At 41.0% G+C, this 22272-nt stretch overlaps 1 protein-coding gene across 9 annotated transcripts in view; it reads left to right on the plus strand.

The window, feature by feature from the left end:
• Nucleotides 1-22272, plus strand: part of TRAK1 (trafficking kinesin protein 1) — a 238668-nt gene that overhangs the window by 211321 nt on the left and 5075 nt on the right. For 4 of the 9 annotated variants that reach the window (XM_036759409.1, XM_036759407.1, XM_036759413.1 and 1 more), the window contains exons 14-15: nucleotides 5256-5594; nucleotides 18175-18277. In XM_036759409.1, coding sequence (XP_036615304.1) covers nucleotides 5256-5594; nucleotides 18175-18277 — 442 coding nt within the window. Of the gene's footprint in view, nucleotides 1-5255; nucleotides 5595-18174; nucleotides 18278-19929; nucleotides 20025-22272 lie in introns of all 9 variants that reach the window. The other 5 variants (XM_036759410.1, XM_036759417.1, XM_036759411.1 and 2 more) reach the window with 3 other exon arrangements.

Genomic DNA, 22272 nt, shown 5'->3' on the forward strand with positions numbered 1-22272 from the left:
CTATGATCATCTAAGTAATTAGCTTGGCAGTTTTATCAGATCTATCTAGGCTTTGTGTCCCTCTTTACTTTTTATGTCTGAAAAGTTTAATTTGAAAAATCCCCTTGATTTCAACTGAGTATCCCAGAAGCCCTGTCAGCACGATGACAGACCATTTGTACCAGACCTGCTGTTTGTGGCTAGTTCTGATATCAGCAATCTTCAATTCTTCCCCCTCCCTCCCTTTCCTTTGTGCTACTGCTCAGGTAGAAACCTAGAGAACATGAGCTATGGTTTAGGGGACTGAGAGAGTCTGGGTTAGGGACATATTAAATAATCTATCATCATTCTCATGCATGCCTTTCTCATCTGTGTGTTTAATTTTCTGTTTATCACTTTAAGCTGGACTGGATTTTTAGTTTTACCTTGGAGAATCACTGTAGAGAGATAGCAAGTTTTTGTTGTGTTGATTACTCATGTCCGACTCTCACAACTCTGTGGTTTTCTTGGCAAAGATATTGGAATGATTTGCCATTTCCTTCTCCAGCTTGTTTTACAGATGAGGAAACAGAGGCAGGCATGGTTAAGTGACTTGCCCTGGGTCACACCACTAGTAAGTGTCTGAGGCAGGATTTGAACTCAGGAAGATGATTTTTCCTGACTTCAAGCCAGGTACCTCCTCTATCCATATCATCACCTAGTCGCCCTCTCCCATATTTATCCAGCCCTGATATCTTGGCTAGATGAAGAATAAAGCATTCCGTCTGAAAACATTCACACATTAAGGAGAAAATTATTGGTTTCTGCATTCAGCCCTTCTAAAGAGTTAAAACCTAAATGGAATTTCCAAAGGAAGGAGTTTAAGCTATAATTAGCAATAGGGCACATAACTTCAAGCTATATATTGTAGAACAGATGCATTTCTGCATTTGGGGTATATGCCTTTGGCTTAAATTAGTTTTTACAAAACCTGCCTTTCCTGTAGTGTTATCTGGAACAGGTCAGTGTGGAAGGAGGATAAACAAAGGAGGGGCTATTGACAAAGATGTTAATTTTTCTTCCCTGTTCATAGCTTTGTGTTCAACCTAGTTCTTAGTAGGAAGGGAAAGGAGAGGCTTCCTCTTTTTCCTTTTTCCTTGTTTGCCTAGCCCAGGTATAATCTGACTCATGTTCATAGTTGACTAGGAGGTGAGTGAGGCAGGCAGGTTGCTGATTTGTTTATTTGTAGAACTTTGGTATCAAATGCCCTGACCTGCAAGCCTTTTGCCCCCAAAGAGATATCAACCTGGAGAGGGGTGTGTGTGTGTGTGTGTGTGTGTGTGTGTGTGAGAGAAAGAGAGAGAGAGAGAGAGAGAGAGAGAGAGAGAGAGAGTGTGTGATGATAGGGACAGAAGAAGAGGAACTCCTACAGACTCAAAACAGATACAATCCAAGGTTAGTAAAGATTCAAAAATGCTGTTGGGGCAGGATGGGATGATGTGTTCTGGCAGAGAAACCAGAATTATCTGCTGTCCTAAGTATTGTGTATTGTGGATTCTTTTTAGGTAGCTCTTAGTATCCTACTAAATTGTAGCTCCTAACAGGTGATACTTAAATTGCATAATAGCGCATGGCAGCGTGCAGCTAGAATGTCTAAGGAGGATCTTACCATTTTTATTTTAGGGCAAATAAAAAGTGACTTTGTATAAAATAGGAAATCTTTCCCAGGACTTTATTGTCCTCATTCCTATGACTGGTGGGTGCAAGGCCTGTGTGCCCCTCTTCCTTGCGTAAACAATGCTCCTGTTGCATTCCTTTGGAAGGTCGAGGTACACAGTATACAAAAAATGTCTTTGAAACTTGTTGGAAACTGGATTTAGGTTCTTACAAAATTTCCTTTGTTAAACAGCTTCAAGTGGGCTTATATGCTTTAATGCCTTGAAATTATAGAGGATCTTTAAAAATGTTAAGTACTTTCTGTAGCCTAATTTTTGATTTAGAACCTTCCAGTGAGGTAAAGAGAGGGTTATTGCCCCCATTATATAGACAGGCAAACTCAGACACGGGTCTTGTCAGGGTTCCACAGTGAGTTGATTTTGAGCCCAGACCTCCTCTCTTAGTTGAAAGCTCTGTCCATTAGATTGCCTTTTCCATCATGTTTCAGTGAGTCCCCAAGTTCCTTTCACAAGAATTGGGGAAGTCCAGATCCAGCCCTGTGACCTGACCCAGTATTTCTTTTCTGGGCTCTGATGCAAATGTTTTTTTGCTTGTTATCTCGGGCTTGGCTCAGTTTTTTTATTCCTCAGGAGATAGTAATTTCTCTGACTCTCCCAAACTCCAGAAAATCCTCTTGAACATTTCATCTCTCCAGCTTTTAAATGGGTTGTTTTTTTTTCACGAGTTGATTTGTAAGTATGGTCTGGATACATTTGATTTAATCCGTGTGGGGAACTCCCTGTAAGGAAATTCCTTTTACCAATGAAGGCTGGCATCTGCTCTGCAGCTTATCTTAGAGAGTTAGCCAGAGTACAGAGAAGCTAATAATGTCAAACCACACATATGTACATCAGAAAGAGAACTTGACCCATGAATTCCTAAATCCAAGGTCAGTGTGATATTCAGTATTCGCTCTCCCATAATCTAAAAGGATTGAGAAGTTGTATAAATCGACTTCTGGTAATAGTTCAGATGCCCTACCAACATAAGATCCTGAGTCAGGTGACTTTAGGTGTGCCTGAAAAGTTTATACCTAGATAAGCTTTGTTGCCAGGAGTAGGAAGTCTGGCCTGTTGCGTCAGTGGGGCCCACTATCATACAAGCGAGGTGACCCACAGAAAAGAGTTGGCTTAATACAATCAGTTTACACTAGAGAATAAGATTACACCCTGGCAAAGGATTGCCTCTGAGAGGTCATTCCAGGAGGATCTCCAAAAATAGGGCCAAACAGCCTATCATACCATGGGTGTTGCTGAGTGGCAATCCAGAGGGTTAGTTGATAAGGCCTTATTGTTTGCCACCCTTGGCAACTTTTCTTTATACTTTTCCCTTTTTTTTTCCTCCTTTTCACCCTGTTCTGTCCCTTTTGTTGTCACTTTATCTTTTTTGTCTTCTTTCTTCTCTTCCTTTCTTTGTAGACATGGCTGTGTCATTGGCAGCTCTGCTAATAACCCACAGATCTTAAGAGCCTGTTGCCTCCTGGCCTACGACCTTGTCCATTTAATGACAGAAGATTGACTTGTTAGGAGTTCACTAACCACTCCAGAGTGACTAGTCTTTTCTTTTCTCATGCTTAGTAATTAAAGAGTGAAATTATCTGGGAGGCATTCACGTGGGAGAGACAATCCGAAATGTCTTTCTTTTTTTTGGTCTGGACCTACGATTTCACTGATGTATAGAACTATCTCCTTAAAATATGACAAATAATAAAAGAAAATTGTTTGAAAATAATCTCCCCAGCTTCTGAATAGGTTATTTTTCAAAAGTTAATTCATAAAAATGGTCTGGACATAGACGTTTGATTCAGTCTGTGTGGGGTGCTCCCAGTAAGGAAATTCCCTTTACTAATGCCTTTACTAAGCCATCTTCTCTGTAACTTAAAGTATTAGAGAGTCACCCATAATGCAGAGAAGATAGTGGTTTGCTTAGTGTCAAACCACCTGGTTATGCCAGAAACAGAACTTATGCTCTTGCTAAATTTCCTTTGTTAGGCAGCTTCACGTGGGTTTACATGCTTTAATGCCTAGAAATTATATTCCTAAGCCAAAGCTTAGGATATCCATTATGACACACTGCCTTGTCTTAGTATCAGGCACAAAACTCATTCTATCAGAAAGCTGTATTTAAAGGTCACCTGTCCCAACCCTACATTTCTCTTTGGGTAGGAAATAAAGGTTTGTATAAATGTGACACGAATGTAGTAATTAGGACATTTTTGTTCCCCCTTAGGTTACATGACTTAGCCTAGCTGGGTCCTAACATTCGTTAATTTGCTCATCTGATACATGTTTTCAGAGTAAGGGAAGGCAAGGTTGGGAATTTAGAAACTGAGCAGGGTTTAAAAGGTCTCCAGTTTCTTTGTTTTCTACAAGAGGTTCGGGAGGTGAGATTAATCAGTGACACAAAAGTATAACATACTGTTTGGGGTGTGTGTGTGTGTGTGTGTGTGTGTGTGTGTGTGTGTGTGTGTATGAGAGAGAAGGTGGGGATGGGAAGCTGTTACTCCCTTCTTTCCTTAGACCATGAATGACTAATGGATACTGGCTGGTTGGGTTTGTCACCAGGTGCTAATGTTATTACAAACCATATCTAATGTTATCTGACTCCAGCGTAATAAATCATCTCGGCGGATCACTGCCTCGTGTAGAATTACCCTCTTTTTTTAATATCTCACACCTCTTTTACCCTGTCCCCCTCTGCCCATGTGCCATTCCTAAAATATCATTTACCCAAGGATGGAGCTGACATGTATAGTAGGATATGCTTAACTAGTAAACCCTTTCTGTTAGTATGTTATATGGTCTTTCAATGATTATTTATGTGTATATATAATATGCTATTTACATATAAATATAAAACACAGACACATATACATGCACGTATATGTGTATGTGCACATTTTGTTTATAGATACATCTATATGTTCATATTACATGCACATAGATTGGTATGTAGATCTGTAGGCTGATTTTTCTCATTGTTTTCAAACTCCCCTTGACTTAAATGACCACCATTCTTTCATTCCTAATCTACTTCTTTTACACAAATACCAATAAGGTGTGTTTGCTTGAAATTTCACACTCAACTCTCTTTATGGATTTTTTGGGGGGATTCTTTTTTTTTTGTCTTTTCTTCTCTTGCCTGGCCTATTATTGCATTTATAATCTGTTTACCTTAAAACAGAAAATCCCATAAGAACACAATACTGTGTGATTATGCTATCCTTTTTGTGCGTAGGAAGAAAGTCTGTGAATAGTCTCTCCACATTTATTTCTGACTGGAAACTAGTTTCATTTTTCAAAACAAATTGCATTTGATTCCCAAAGTTTATGCTGCATTCAAGAATGGTATTTAGAACACCGTTGCGTGTTAGGAAATGATAGTACAGCCACACCTGCACAGAAAGCTCAAGTGCGTACATGTGGTTCATTGGATCCGTCTAGTTATTCACTCTATGAATTGGGGGTTGGGCAAAAGAGAATATTTGACACTTCATACTAACTCTTCCTTCTCCTTCTCTTTCTTTTCTTCTCCATCTTTCTCCTCATTTTTCTCCTCCTTCTGATGCTCCCCCTTTGAAGGTTCTGCTACACTTCACCACTGGCAACAGTTGGCCCAGCCTCACCTTGGGGGCATCCTGGACCCCCGGCCCGGTGTTGTCACCAAGGGCTTCCGGACCCTGGACGTTGACCTGGATGAAGTGTACTGCCTTAACGATTTTGAAGAAGATGAGACAGGTGACATTTCTTACAAGGGCCTTGCTACCTCCATGCCAGTTCAGCACTCAGAGACCTCAGGTGAGAGGTCACAAGTACAAATGACTCTTTCAGACCGCAAGAATTACCCGAGCCGGTCTCAGGCATTCACAGAGGAGATTCAGGAGCCAACGGCGGCCGATGATGATGATGATGAGGGGTCTGGTGAGGGAACCACATTAAGTCCTGTAAACCCAACACCTTTACAGGATGCTGAATACTGGGCCATTCTCACATCTTTCCAGGGTGCCATCCATAGTGATGCTTTCTGTGTAGCTTCAGCACGTCTGTTTGGGTGATGACTAAAAAGCACTCCCATTTTTTTTGAGTTGTTATTAAAACCAAACTCAGAAATGTCCTGTCTGTTAACAGCTAGATATCTGTGGAGCTTTGGAGGTGCATGGTCTAACAGAGCTGCCTTTAGTGGGACAAGGAAAGGCTGCTAAATGGAAGTGCCCATTGTGGGCCCTGAGGTGCCCAGGGCTGCTCACCTTGTGTCAGGAAGGAGCTTCCAGTGGCCGGTGGTGAAGTCTGATACTGTTTTCAGAGTAAGGGGAGGCAAGGCTGGGAATTTAGAAACTGAGCAGGAGACATATTCAGTTGTAGATTGTACAGAAGAGATTTCCAAATAAGAAAACTCAACATTCCAAATGAACTCTACAGATTCAGCTTTTCATTTGATGAATTTTTTTTTGAGGGAAAATGATCATTCATGTCCTAGTCTCTCTCCCTCCAGGATCACAGATTTTTAAGGTTCTGGCTTCATCTTTCTGTGTAAATGTTGAATTTTTGAAGGGAGGCTGCATGATATAAGGAACGGAGAACTGGCTTCAGAGTCAGAAAGACCTAGGTCCACTTTCAAATCCTACCTCAAAGACACATGGAATTGTGTGACCCTTGACAAATCACTTAAATTCTATGTGCCTCAGTTTACTCATCTATAAAATAAGGGGGTTGGATTTCAGTGACCTTTCTATTATGGACAAATCCCTTAATCCCTCAATGTCCCAGGTAGCCCAGATAGCTAAATTGTATTTGTGTAATGGATTGTATTGGTGAAATGGAGCTCCCCATACCAATGAAATCATGAGTCCAGAGCAAAACACAGCAAAGGGAATTGTCAAGGTGTCACTATAGTAAATGGTCTATTCTAAGTCATGGCTGCAAAGAAGTGAGACTATCTATCAAACAATGTGGTGCTGGGTCCTAAGGTATTCAAGCCGTTTGTTAAGTGTTAGCCTCGGCTCATTCTATTCAGTCAGCCTAATCTAGCATCAACCCTCATGAGCCTAGACCCTGAGTGTAGAAACCATAATATGCAGTATTCATTAAGTGGTGTTATATTCTCTGTTTCTGTATATTAGATCTTGAAAAACACATGTGCATGTGTCCTCCCTCCCCCAAATATGAAACAATCTCTTCCCCATTCCCATCTTCTACTATGCAAAGTGGCACAGTCAGCCCCTAAGCCCCAATTCTAGAAAGAATTTCCTTGTTTCATTCCATGATCCCCTTGCTGGAGCCCAAAGGGATCCTGTTCTCATTTGGTGTTAGGAGGGCTACTGGAAAGGGCTGACTCAGCAGAATGAAGAACTCTGCCTGGTGAACAGCCCCAGGGTAATGCGTTTCAGCCAGGCTCTTGGCATGTAGTCAGGAGTTTGAAGCATCATTTTATTTCTGTTCTAGATAATCAGACCTTGTGCTCAGAGCCCCTGGGATCGTGGATCCACAGTGTTAACATTATGGTGCTTTGCTTTAAAACTCCTCAGCACTCAGCTTTCTCCCGCTGGCAAGGAAGTAAAATTCCCACGAGATGAAAGAAGTCAAGAAAAAAAATGACAGTGATAACTTGATAATAATTAAATAAATTAAAATAATTAAAAATTATAATTTGGCATTATCATAATGGCAATGATATTATTGCTTGAGTAGCAGAGTCTAGTGAAAAAAGAAAAATTGTAGGATCATAAAGCTAAACTAAAAGGGACCTCCTGGGTCAATTAATTCAATCCCTCTGATTTTACAGATGAGGAAACAGAGGCTCAGGGAAGTTAAGTTAATTTGCCCAAGGTCACAAAGGTGGTGTCAGAGGAAGGATTTGAACCCAGATCCTCTGGCTAAAGAGTCAGTGTTCTTTCTACTGTTGTTGCTTATTTTTATTAGCGAAGGTGATAAAGCATCACTCAAAATACATGGCAGGAAGTCATCCTGAAATGGTCCCCACAGGGGCTCTTCCTTTCCTAACTTCCATTCCTATGTTCTCCTAGAACCATTTTTTGGTTCTGTATTCAGGACAGAATATCTTATTATTCAGTTGACTTTAGGACAAGAGTTGTGGTAGCAATGCTTATCTGATTGAAAACTTTTTTTTAAGCAACCATGACAGTACTGAGAATGTATCTCACTGTAGACTTTCTTGACATCTTTTAGAGATGAGATGCCTGTATGACTTAAGGAATGGAAGTTTTTGGCTCTCATTACTTACTTTGAGAAGCTGAAATTCCTCTAGCTTCTCACTCTGAACATTATCTCCTGGACAAGACAGCTCTCTTAGCAGTCATAGAGTTTAAGTGATTTGTCAAGGGTCACACAATTCCATGTGTCTTTGAGGTAGCATTCTTCTTCTCTACCCCACAATCCATTACCTCTGATGGCTTTGATGAAATAATAGCTGTCTTTGCAAATGCTATCATGTGGATGAATCACAGAATGATCCTGCAAAATCTAAGTAAGCAAAGTCAGGGTGTAATCGAGGAGCTGGGAAAAGGTATAGTACTAACGAATCAAATTACAGAAGGACTTTCCCTGGGGCAAAGAAAGTGGAGCTTGTCTTCCTACCGTTAACAAAAATCACACCATTTAATCCCCTCTTCCAAACTTAAAGCAACATAATATATACAATTTTATCTTCCATCTGAGACCTTGGTTAGAAACCTATTGTTAAAACTTGGCTGAGGGATCAAGGCAGAGAACTAGGAACAAGAAGGAATTAATCCTCCCTGGAGATCAAACATCAACCATCACATCAAAGGTAATTCAAGGAAGCTTGGTCAAGTCAGTTGTCCCAAGAGTACCAATGATGACTTTTCCCTTGAGATATTTCCTGGGTCAGGCCCATCTTTTAAAAGGAGACTTGCTAAGCATGATCTACTTAACTCTCCTCTTGTAGTAATGCAACTTTCATAAGTCTTGGAATATGAAAAGTAAGTGATTTCTTTAGAAAAAATCATCGGATAGACCTTGTATGACTCTCCAACAGTATTCATGGGTTAGCGAGCTGTAGCTACATTCTGCTAAGACAACTTGAGGAGGGTCTGGCTCTGAATTCCTATTGGGTTCCTGTGGGGTTTTTATTGTTGCTCTTCCTCTTTACTCTGGAGGCCAGAGGTCCCCAGGAGCTGAACTCAGTCATCACTAGTGATTTTCTTTTTATGTCATGCTGAAAGATACCAGTAGCCTCTGAGAGATTCCATAAAATGAAGATGTCTGGAGTCTTCCCTAGCCACTGATGTGTTGTAAGCATGTCTCAAACAGACTTCTGGAGCCTATGGACTCCAATGGAGTAGAAGTTTTGAGCACTTTTTAAGGATTTATTATTATTATCTATGTTCTCTTAAATATCACTGCCTTTTAAAATATCCTACTCTTCAAAGGAAGAGTCTGTGTCCTCTGTTTTGACTAATGTGTATTAAAACAGAAATTTTTAATCTTTAGGTTAAAGTTTTATTTTGTTTCTTTGGGGTGGTTTATGTTTTAATGTTTCTGATGGAGAGTCCAGTTTTCTTCTATAAAATGGAGTTGAATGTTTTGGCCTCAGGGGTCCCTTCTTGCTCTAAATCTATGAACCTATGAAAAATAATTATAATGTGCTATTAATTTTTGCTGTGCCCACAAGTATACATAAGTATACACAGTCAATAAACATTCCTTATAAGCACCTACTATGTGCCAGGCACTGTGCTAAATGCTGGGGATACAAAAATGAAAAAAGAAACATTCCCTGTCCACAAGGAATTTACAGTCTAATGAGGGAAGACAACACCACAAAAAAGGAAGCTGAAGGGGGGGGGAGATACCCCTTGCAGGGGCATGAGGGGGAGGGGGAGTGAGTCAGAGAAGTCCCAAAGTAGTGCAGCCAGGTGAGAAATGGGATCTCTCCTTAAATGATGGATTGGAGTTCATCCTCCAGTCCGAGAAGCAGAGGGTTGAGATGAGGTGGAGTGCCAAGACTGATGAGATCTTGAAGGATGATAAAATCATCCCAGTAATGAGCTTCTTGGGGTTGCGATGGCAGAACTCATGCAGAGAAGCTCCAAGGTAGTAGTGCAGCCAGGTGAGAAATGAATTACGTATATACATATGGTGCTTCTAGAGCTCAGCAAAAAGATACATTTGAAGGATCGTGTCTACAGAATGGAGAACTCAAAAGCCACTCTTATGACAATACCCATTATTATTTATGACAGCTTCTTAAAGTAGAGAAGAGCTAGAGGTTGGTCATAGTTTTATAGGTTTAGACCTATAAGTGTCCTTAGGGACCATCTAGTCCAACATCTTTTTTTTTTTCCCAGAGGAGGAAATTGAGGCCGAGAGTCTAAGTAAGTCATAGTCTAAGTAAAAGAAATCGGAAGAGGACTATATATTTTAACCCTCAGATACTTGGGGAAAAAAAAGATTGCAAAATTCTCTGGTATTAAAGTGAGTCATATAACTTTTTTTTCTGCTAGTAATCTTAATCTATCTTCTTCACAAACCATTTTTGCTTCATTTGTCAGTTATATTTTGGAGGAACTTTGAAGGGAAGGGAAAAGGTGGGGACCCATTGATGGAGAAAGGAAATGAAGAGTTCCTCAGCTCTCCTACTTAGGCTAGTAACTGGTACTATTTACCTATAACTGTACCACCCACTGACTCAGTCACCCTCTGATTCCATAACAGGAGGCCCAGCTACAGAAAAGGCTTGAGCATTTGCAAGAAATGCCATCATCATATACATGAGTCAGAGATAGCCTAGAAGAACTACACACCTCAATCATTTGTTAGGCTATTGGCATGAGTATGTTCTCTGCCAGTCTGGGCCTTCCATGCTTTCTTGTCTGTGTCTTTCACTTGAGTTGCCTTACCTACTTTATAAAGTAATCAAGGATGTAGAGTCTCCGTTAATCCCTTCAAGTCTAGAGTTAGCTTATCATTTCCATGAAGAATAGAAAAGAAAGGAAATAAGATGTTTTGACCAAGAGTTATCCCAGGATTCTATATTTATCCAGCAGGTCACATACAGATGAGGGTTCCAGTCATGTACCACTCCATCCTTGTGATGTTCTAAAATCATGAGATTCTTGAAGGTCAAGAGGAACAGATCAATGGGGAGAGCCAGTGAGCTGCCATGATAAAATCATAGGCATATTTCTGAATAATGACAAAATAGGGTGAGCATTTACCAGTGGAATTCCTCCATGGGCAGGATTCTACTCTGGGTTAGATGGAGTAAGGAGTGGTGTGGATGAAGATCTGGCTTTGTAGTTGGAGGACCTAGTTTCAGACTTTGACTCTGCTAGCTCATCTGTAAAATGAGTGGGTTGGATTAGGTCTTCTCTGAAGTTCTTCCAGCTCTAGAGTTATAGTCCTGTAATTGGTTATGATCCTACATTAATTCAATCAGTCAAGCAAGCAGTGAACATTTACTAAGTACCTATTATGTACTAACCACCAGATGGGATGCTAAGCTGGGGATACCAGCAAGAGGCAACGACAGTCCTTGCCCTCAAGAATCTTACAATCTAATTGATTTGATGACACCATTCAAGCCTATTTCTTGTCAAGGGGGTACTAAGCATCATGGTAAGGAAAAGAATACGGAAGAAGCACCCTCTTGAGCCATTTATATTATAAATAGTGAAACAAAACAGGCAAATATAATCTGTATAAGCCACAGGAAAAAAAGACAGACATGGCTCAAGCAATTAAATAGTTTAGTGGTGACTATGCTTAAAACAAAGTAGAAATTTTTCTAGTTCTTCACATGCAGAGTTAAACCAAGATGGACTCTCATAATATCTGGCAGTCAGTCAATCAACAGACATTAAATGTAAATGTTGAAGTGTTAGGCACTGAGGATATGAAGAAAGGCAAAAAGAGTCTGGGACCTCAAAGAGCTTGCAGTCTCATGGGGAAGACAACATGCAGACAACTGTGTACAGATGAGCTCTACTGACCCTTACCCAGTGCCCTCGTTCTAAAGGAAGGATTACCAGGGCAGCTTGGGGAGGCCTTTGGGAGCTGGACAGCTGAAGCTGTGCACTTGTGTTGCAGGAGTACTAGGAGAATGTTGTAGATTTGGGGACTGATGTATCACAACCCCTCACTATACTGAAAGTAGTCCAGACATTCAGAGTTTTTGAAAAACATTCAGACCTGAGAAAAGCCACATTTCAGAAACCACTTGATGCCAAAGAGCACATTAACTTTCATGTCGAAACTAGAGCTTCAGCTATTGGCCTGAATAAGAGTGAGCAAACTCACAAAGGTGCTGGAGACATTTTCTTCCTTGCCCTATTTTATTGAACTTGATCTTCACTGAGCAAATTTGGCAAGGGTTCCATAGTGAGATGAGGAAAAGAAAAAAGTATATAGGATTTTTCTGCTCTCCGTTATTTCGAGTATATTTGTTTATTGATTTGGGCTAGGTGGCACAGTGGATAGAATGCCAGGCCTGAAGTCAGGAAGAACCATTTTCCTGAGTTCAAATGCAGCCTCAGATGCTTCTTACTGGCTGTATAACCCTGGGCAAGGCACTTAACCCTGTTTGTCTCAGTTCCTCATCTGTAAAATGAGCTGGAGAAGGAAGTGCCAAACCACTCCAGTATCTTTACCAAGAAAACCTCAAATGGGTTCATGAGTTGGACACAACTGAACAACAACAAATTTATTGATTTATTTTTCAATAAGAGGCTAGATGACCTAGTATAGGGCTGTCCAAAATGCAGCCCACAATGCAATTTATATGGCTCACCTACAAGCATAGAAAATTTACATAAATGCTTTCATAAATGAAGCTGAGCTACTGCAGAGCTCTCAATAAAAAGGCAAATCAAAATATATTGTCTATTGTTTCAATAAAAACCTACGGTTGCACAGCCCTGACCTAGTAGGTAGAATGTTGGCTTTGGAACCAGGAAAATCTGATTTCAAATCCAGCACATATTGGTTTGTGACCCTGGGTGAATTAATATCTCAGGGCTTTAGGCAACTATCTAAGGCCATAAGTAGCAGGGAAGGTGCTCCTATGCATTGGTAAAGGGAATTTTCTCCCATGGGGGTACCCTATACCAATGAAATCACAAGTTTAAGCCCTATCTTATTGAAAAAATTTTAAAAGAGAAAAAATGAAGAGTCATCTTCTGCAGCTGCCAGGTAAATCGAGAACATTCCCAATATATTTTAATTGGGCCATATTCTAACCTAGGAAGACATGGCTACTTAAAAGCAGGGCATTTTCTATCAGTTTTTACTTAGACTTCTTGCAAATAGCAGGTCAAATTCTTCAGCAAATGTATTTGGAATGTATTTAGACCTATTTTTGTCACAAAGCAAAATGGGCTTTTATATACCTGCCATTTGGGGTTTTTAGACAGTAACATTTTAATGGATTTGGTGCAGTTAGTAAGCTCTGGCTGACTACACTGATGGGACCATCTCCATTAACCAGCTCCCCTGGTGGCAGTGACTGGAATTGCAGCCTGAGTGCCTTTACCAGGCTTGCCTCAACCACTTCCCATCAGCCTCACTCCTGCTGTTCTATGTCACAGAAGAGTTCCCAGTTCTATTAAAGGTGCAAGATAAAGAGGAGGAAGAGGGTCATTAAGTTTGTAGCATTTGCCCCCAACTATTGGGGATTTTTTCCATCTGTGTAAAATTATCCCTAGTTCAAGTGTGGGGAAAAGATCTCCATGTGTTTCAGGTAACCAATCCCGTGCCTCATCTTCCTTTTTAAAAATGTGAATTAGCAATATTCATATCCCAAGAGTTCAGGTATTTTTGTGAAGTTCTTTGAAATCTTCAGAAATAATAGTAATCTTGTGAATAAAATAATGATCTAGTCTGTGTGTTTCGTATGGGCAACTTCTCACCCTCACTCCCACTCCTTCACATTACTTTATTCGCTCATGAGTTTTTTAAAGTTTTTTAAACTTTTAAATTTTTAAAGTTTTGTTAATTAGTCCCCGAAAAATTCTCAGCTTATCCTTCCTTATGGGAAGATGAATGAACTCAGTACTCTCTTCCTTTAGCTATTTTCCTATTGATAACAATTTATGCTATTTCAAAGGCTACTTTAAAGGAAGAGGTGAAATCATGGAAACCGAAGGATCAGAGGACCCAGTCTTGTGATGCAGGTGTTTTAGCTTGACTACAGCGGTAACATTGGCTTTCCCCAATGAAATTGGATCCTCCTCAGTGCCTAAGACACCCTAGTAGAATCTGTCCTTTTGGGCCACTCAGGTGATAGTTCTTATAAGTCATCTTTGGCCTTTTCCACTTATGGGATTGACTGGGACAGGCCCCATTTAGGTAGCTGGGGAAGGAAGAAGGGAGATTCAGGGAGGCTGAGGCTGAATCCCCATTCCCAAACCCTGACTTGTTACAGATGGTTGAGCTAGAGCTGTGACCCAGCTGAGTCCTTCTGGGAGCAGAGATAACTTGCCTATTGTGGGGTTCCTAGCTCAGCAGTGGATTTGGAATTGAGTATCATGGCCCACTTGGGAGCCTCTTTGTGTCCCAGTGACTGAGAAATATTGCCTGCACATGTATTGCACCAGTTAATATTTGAGGGGCCTTCTGGAGGGCCTCCTGAAGAGTTCATCACCAGGCAAGGACTTTGGTCCTAGAGAAAACAGAGACATCTTCTTGTGTCCCTTCTAATGGCCTCAGATTAGTCTACGAAGAACTACTGGGGTATGAAATTGGGAAAGCCCCATATACAACTAAATCACTTATAATTTATCAAAGGGTATAGGTTTGGTGGGGAAATGAATCAGGGAACCAATCAGAGCTGGAAGGGACCTTGAAGACATGATTAAAGGATCATATGTAATATTAAGGAAATAGTTAAAAAGAAAGAAAGGAAGGAAGGAAAAAAAGGTGGTATATTGTATATTAGGAGAGAGAGTGTATGTTTTAGAAAGACCTAGGTTTAAGTTCCACTTCTGAAATATAATGCCTGTGACTCAGCACATCAACCTCTTAGTGCCCCAGGCAACTCTCTCATGTTGCTATAAATGACAGAGTAATGGCCATTCTGCATTAATAGAGGGTGTTTCCCCATCATTAGGAATTCCCTGTCCTGCAGATTTGAACCCCTCCCCTTAAAATCCCCAAACTGAATAAAAGTAATATGATTTAATGGATCCAGTGTTGGGCTACAAATTAAAAAAAAAACAGATTTGAACAATGCTTCTAATAAGAACTCTGTGACACTGGGCAAGTCATTTCAACTCTATGTGCCTCATGCCAGTCTTTGTATCTGATGAAGGGTTTGTGATCAGCTCTCGTTGGAGGGAATTTCCATGTCAGGATCTTTACTGAAGCCTAAAGGTTGCTGTTGGTGGATCAGGATCACACACAAGTGGTGAAAACTGGGGGACAGAAAGGAAGAACCCATTTGTCTTCATAAAACTTAAGTGAAATTTCTTAAATAAAATACTCAATAAAAGCACCTGCCTTTTTTATGGTGCAGCTCTTTAAAACTAGACCACTAACCATTTCTGATGCACCTTGAAGTTGGCTCCCTAGGTGAGTTGAAAAAGAGAACATTTTAAGCAATTTAGCCTTTATGTCTTTGGCCCAAAGGTCCACCACCTCTTTGGCAAATAAATTCCTGATCATTACATTTAGGATGCTATATCTCTCTTTTGCAAATAAAATGCCTTTTTGCAATTGAAGGTAGGATTTGGGGAATGGAATGTGTAAGGGAATGTAAATTTTGGAAATCATCTACTGAAAAAGCAATCCATATGTCAAGTGTAGATGTCCATGATTGGAAGTTGTATGGTCTTAATCAACAGCTCTTGACATTAGGTGTGACATAACTTAAGGTGCTTCCTAAGTGTCTAGTGATATGAGATCACTTACTCTCTTTGTTGTTCAAGGAAGGAAAGTCCTTCAGCAACATGGCAGCCTCTATTGACTGATGGAGGAAGACCGGGTCCAAGCTTTCCTAGTGGTATTTGGGATGGGGTTGAATCTCTTGGCTTTGACTCTTGATCTCTTTCCCTTCTAACTTGTCTCCATGGCTTTGGGAGAACAATGACCTCTGTACTTTTAGCAGCCTTTTCCCTGTCCCCAAGGCCCATTTTTCAGTGATGGGTTTTGCTTCTGCCAATGCAGCTATGTCTTTCAAATGCCCACTTCAAAAGAGATTTTGCAATTTAATTCTAATCCAAAAAGGGTGGAGGATGAAAGTGACATGGTGCCCCTGTATCCCCCTTCCCCCATCTTTGGCTATCTGGGCCACATGTATTAGAAGGTTATATACTCTTGATTTTAAATCCAGCATTGCTTCATTCAATCGTGTGTGTCATCTAGAAAAGAACTGTTGTGTCTTGATAATCTCTAATAACTGTATTTTCTTTTCTCCCTTCCAAATAACCTCATGTCTGTTATTTGGGATCCTTTCCTCAGCTTTTCTATGGCTTTTCTTTTTAGGCCTTATCACAATAAGAGAGTCGTGATTGCTAGGCTACCCTTCCCTTCATAGCTTTTCTCATTTGTGTGTGTGTGTGTTTGCGTGTGTGTGTGTGTGTGTGTGTGTTTGCAGTAGTTTCTAAGTTATCCCAGTCCATCATATATTACGTTTATTGGAAGAGAAATAAGATGTGATGGAGGCTCTTTGTTGGGCCTGATTTCTCCCCTTTGATGCCATTTGTGGCATGACTTATCATGGCATAGTGGCAAGAACCCTAGATTTGGTGCCAGAGGTCATGGGTTCAGATCCCTGCTCTGCCATTTACTGTTTGTGTGACATTGGGTAAGTTGCTTATCCTCTCTGGGCCTCATCTGTAAAATGAGAGATGACCTAGCTCTAAATCTAAGATCCCATGGTTCAAAGTTGGCTCCAGTAGCATAGACAACAGCCAGCCCTATGTTCAATAAACTTCAAGTACACAACTGTGTGTTGCGTTGAAGTGATCAACAACATCACATCGACCCTCCATTGACCCACCTCAGTCCTCATGCTCTTAATCTCATCTTCCATTATGTATCTGGGATATTTTTTTTGCCTCCATTCCCTGGTTTCCTCATCCGGTTCAACTTGCAGCATATGGTTTTCATTTCTGTTTTCCCTTAATAAATTGAAGAGAAAATGGAGCCCCTCCAGTGAGGTCTGGACCCGAGCCAGGAGCTTCTTTGGAAGACTCTTTTCTAAAAGGGCCACCACAGCTTTTTAATTTGCAAACTGGGCAAGTGGGCCTATGATACTAAGTCTGTTCCTCCTAGGAGGTCTCTGAGGGCTGAGTGGGATGGGGATCTCTGTGGACAATGTGTTGTGCATGCCATTTGGAACAGTCTCTTTTTAAAGAAAAAAGAACCTTTAAGTTATGAATGAAGAAATCCTATGCAATCATGATCTCTTAAGTAAAGTATAAAACTGATTCCTTAGCAAGCTTCTCAAATGCACGGCTCTTAACCTTTCTGCTTTCCTTTGCTGTGGATCCTGTTCTGCAGGGGACTTGACAACAACCTGCCAAACCTTTGAAAGAAAGATAATTGGGCACATTGGCCAACATGATTGCCATTGGTTTCAAAAAAAAATTCATCAATTCAAAGATCATCCATGAAAGCAATGGTGCTGCCAATGCTTGTAACTGCTGTGTTGTAGGTAAGGCTTTCTTTCAGCATTCTTAACATGGGTCATCATGGATTGGATGAAGAAACTGCAGCTTTCAGAGGTGATGTCTTGCCCAAGATTACCCAGGTAGTGAGTGGCAATGCTGAGATTTCAACCTAGGTCAGCATTGATCAATGCATACCCTCGTAAAGTTGTTGTCAAGTCCCACTAAGGCTTTTGCATCTCTTGCAATGGCAATTACAGATGAGCAGTAGTGGAACCAACTTTCAAGAGCCTCTTTTCATGAATGAAAAAGGGAGCAAAAGGCTTTTCCCCTCCACAGCCCCCCAACCCCTGTTGAGTGAGCAGCTTAGAGAGACAATGCTTGAAATAACCCTAGCGTGCCAATATATCTCCAAACGCTCCCTATCCTTCCCTGCTTGGAGTTCTGGCATCTGTTTGAGTATGAGAAACTTTTTGGAGTGCTGAAAGAGAAAAGCAGTCCCCATTATATACAGCCAGGAACCAAATTTAAACACAAGGCACATTGACCTCCCTACCCCCAAGCTGGATCCACTATTGAAAAGAAATATGATGGGATACCTTTACCTGGATCAGGAGGAAACCTGGAATCCATCCATGCATGATCAGGGCACTCACCAGCCAAACCTCAGATTTTCGATTGTTTTTGAGGGATGCTCCAACAACCAAGAACGTTTGTGTTTTCACCTTCCTCGCCTAGATCCAACTGAAAGGTATCTCATCACTCTTCTTGCATCTGTTGAAGACTGTGGAGAATTTCTCTCTGTCTCTCTCTCTCTCTGTCTCTCTCTCTCTCTCTCTCTCTCTTTCTCTCTCTTTCATCTATAGATGTCAAAGAATTTGTTTTGTGTGTGTTTTCCCCTTCTTCCTTCAATATAGCGCATCATCCTGGGAAGTGTATGTCACAGACCAACTCCACTTTCACCTTTACCACATGCCGCATCCTGCACCCCTCCGATGAGCTCACAAGGGTCACGCCAAGGTAAGGGATGACAGCCCTGGGGTGCAAGGTTGGGTGTCTGGTAGTGCTCAGCTTTTGTAGTCAAAGGCATAAACCAAAGAATTCAGTAAGGAAGAGGGCCAGCTGCCAAGCAACTGAGTAGTTTGGAGGGACTGAGGTTAACATCTTTATCCCAAAGGCCTATTAAGCTCATTCATATTGTCCCTCCAGGACTCTGTTTGGAATCAGACAGCTTTCGCCTCTGAAGGATGCTCATGTGTTTCAGCTTGGCATACATCATGAATGGGGCTCTGGATTTGGAGTCTGAAAACTTGGTTTCAAATCATTTTACCACTTACTAGCTATGTTATCTCTCTGGATCTCAGTTTCTTCATCTGTAAAATGAGTTTCTAACGTCCCTTCCAACTTTATATCTATGATTTCTCTCTCTAGGATGGATTTAAACCACAAGTTCATCAGTTTAGAATCAGAGGGACCTTAGAGATCATCTAGTCAAACGTCCTCATTTTATAGATAAGGAAAAATGGTGGCTCACCCATGGTCACCTACACAGTGAGCAGAGTAAAGGTTTGAACCCTGGTCTTCCAACTCCAAAACCAGGGCTCCTTCTACCATTCTACAGGGTGTTCCTAAAGTCTGGTCACACAGGCAAAAATGCATATTTTCAGGAAATTAAATGAATAAAATTTTCATCATTTTATCTAATTGAAATATTAACAAATAACATCTTCGATATGATTTCCATCATTTGTGATGCAAAGGTCGATGCGCTTTGCAAGAGTCACATGAACTCGATGCAATAATTCCACATTTCCTATGTGTCCAGACTTTAGGAACACCCTGTATACTGCCTCTCAGATGGGGAGAGTTTCCTTCTAATTCAGCTCTGTGTGGTTAAAAAGATCATATGACCTGAAAATCTTGAGTGACCAAAAGGCCAGGAGTATGAACGGAATGCATTCTTAGGCCACTTTTTGATAGACTAGTATGGAGACTTCCAGGGACCCTCTTGTTGGAGTTCTGCTTTGAAACTACTCAAGTAGCGTGAGACTTTTCAGAAGGGGATTGCTTTTCACTGTGTACTGAGCCCTAAGGACCAGTGCTATACCAGGCATCCAGGTGGCAGGGTGCACAGAGCCAAGAAGACCTGAGTCCTAATCCTACCTCAGACACTTAGTTGTATGACCCAGGGCATTCTCCCCATCTCCATTTTCTCACCTGTAAAATGATAGAGTTGGAATCAACGGCCTCTGAGGTCCCCTTCTGGCTCTATCTGTATATAGCTGTGAATCTAATGCTTCAGTGTTCATTAATACTCGACAGAATGGAATCTATGGAGAGGCTCAAAGACCAAAAGCACAACCCATTCCTAACCTATGGCCCACTCACCTCAGTCTCATTGGAGAAGCTGTGCCGTGGATACTGGTGAGGGACTTGACTTGAACATTTCTCTCAATACGGCCCCACTCAGGGCTCCCAGAAATTTAGCTAAAGGGAAATTATATTTACACCACAAGAGAACTTTATCATAGTGGCTCCAGGGGCCAAGGAAGACATTCTGCTCACTGAGGCTGAGGCCAGAATGGACCTCAGGTGGTCCTGAATGGTAGGGAGGGGAGATGTGCGACCCTTCTCACCAAGGAGCTCTTTCACCTATAAATAATTCTTCACAGGTCATGTGAGGAGGAGGAGGAGGATGAAACGGCCTTATGTCACGTTATGCTGAGAGGAGATATAGGGCAAACAGTGTGACCCAGTCGGTCAGGGGGTGAGCAACGCTGTCGGCAGTTCCTGTTCCAGCAGGGTCTTGTACAATGAATGCGTGTGTGTGTGTGTGTGTGTGTGTGTGTGTGTGTGTGTGTGAGACAATGGCTAACCTGGAGAGATTAGATGCTGAAGGCCATTTTGTTAGCATTCCAAGCTAATATTTTAACAGGTCATGTTCCTAACATTTCCTTTAAAGATTCTCCTTCCTAAACTTCATAGGAAACAGACATTAACACTGATAGATACTCAACCCTAAAGCTCCCATTTGGTGGAATTGGGCCAAGGGTTCTTAACTGTTTGGTGTCATGGACGCCTTTGGCAGTCTGGTGAAGTTAATAGATCATTTCTCAAAATAATGTTGTTGTTGTTTTTTTTAAATAGAGTAGAATTGGGTCAGCTAGATGGTGCAGTGAGTAGTGCACTGACCTTGGAGTCAGGAGGACCTGATTTCAAATCCAGCCTCAGACATTTGACACACTTACTAGCTGTGTGACCTGCAAATCACTTAACCCCAATTACCCTGCCTTCCCTCCTACAAAAAAAAAAAAAGAAGTAAAAAAAAGGAATAGAATAAAAGACACAAGATTACAAAGGAAACTAATTATACTGAAATAGTTATCAAAGTAGGTTTTTTTTTTTGAGTTCACAGACCCCAGGTTAAGAACCTTTGAATTATGAAACTCTGCTTTTGAATTTATCTTATTCTTTTCTTCCTGTGGTACTTTGCTTTCCTGCTCTGTAAGCACAGCTGCTAGCAAGATTTTTTTAAATCAAGGACACAGGGTCCACAAAGGCATTCTATTCACAAAGCTGTGGTCATTAATTCTGGTGATAGACCAGTAATCACAATTTTTTTTTAACCACGACTTTAAATAGAGAAAAAAGCCCCTTGTCCTCAGTCATGAGGTTGGGTTTGTTTCTGCTGTTGTTTTTTGTTTTGGTTTTATTTGGTTGAGTATGTACCTTTTAGTTTAGTTAGAAATTAAATAGAAAAACTAGGAATGAAGATTTTTTTTAAAAGTTTAAAACCTTAAAAACATTTTAAATTTTATTTAAAAAAAAGCTTTATATTTTTGGTAGAATACACTTCATATAATTCCACCTCCATTACTCTTTTTTAAAAATGCCTTTTAACCAGAATGGGAATTCATCCTGTGTTTTCCATAATTCCTCTTTCCCAGTGTGATGATGCTTTTGTGTTTATGTGGTGGTGTGCATGTTGGCCGTTCGTTCTACTCTCACGAACTAACAAGCCAAAGGTGATGCAGCTTTGATTTGAAGTTCTTAAACTTCCATTTTGAGGCTTCCACATCTTTTAGTTGTAAGCATCTTTCACCCATGGCTTCTTCCCCAGCCTCTCTACTCGTTCAGAGCATTTAAGCAAAATTTCTCTCAGATGACACGATTCTTTCTCTCATATACTCTGGAGAATACACAGGGCAGTCTGCAGACTAGGGCACCTTCCTGCTTCTGGTCAAGAAGCCCTCTTTTTCAAGCATTCGCTAAGTTGTGGCTGATTCCAGCGGGAGTTGCTGATCAGCGAGGTTTTCTTTAGGTAGCTTTGCCAGTTACAGATAAGGCCACCAGGTGGCGTGAGGAAAAAAGTTGTGATTCAATTATCCGCAAGTTTGTCAGCAGTATGAACGCCATTGGGCGTGTTTTTGCTTCATTGTCTCTCTTTCTCCACTCTATTCTTCCTTCCTCCTCCCTCCTCCCTCCTTTCGGCTTCCCTCTCTTGCTCTTCCTTCCTCCTCCCTCCTTTATTTTCTTCACTTTTTCTTTCTTCTTATTTTCCTTCCTCCTTCCTCCCTTCTTCCCATCCTCTCTTCTTTCTCCTTCCCTCTCTCCCTTCCCCCTTTCATCCTTTTTCCTCTTCTTTCTCTTCCTCCCTCCCTCCTCCTTCCTTTTCTTTTCTCTCCTCTCTGTCCCTTCTTCCTTTTTCTTCCTCTCCTTCCCTTTCCATTTATTAACCATCTACTGTGTTCTTCCTTAGTTGCTTGTTTATGTTAACTTTAGTAGCTGTGGCCAGACAGAGCTTGTTAAGGGTGGATTTCTTAGAATTGTGTTTTTTTCCCCAGTATTATTCAATGATTCTACTTAAAAGAGGCCTTTCCCCCCTATTATTAGTAATCTTGATAGCATTCACCTTAATCTGATCCTCTCTCTGTCTCTGTCTCTCTCCCTCTCTCTCTCTATATATTATATATGTGTATGTATGTATCTGTACAAACACATGAATAAATGTAGCT

This window comes from Trichosurus vulpecula, chromosome 5 (assembly GCF_011100635.1).
Source record: "Trichosurus vulpecula isolate mTriVul1 chromosome 5, mTriVul1.pri, whole genome shotgun sequence".
In the NCBI taxonomy this organism is placed as follows: Eukaryota; Metazoa; Chordata; class Mammalia; order Diprotodontia; family Phalangeridae; genus Trichosurus; species Trichosurus vulpecula.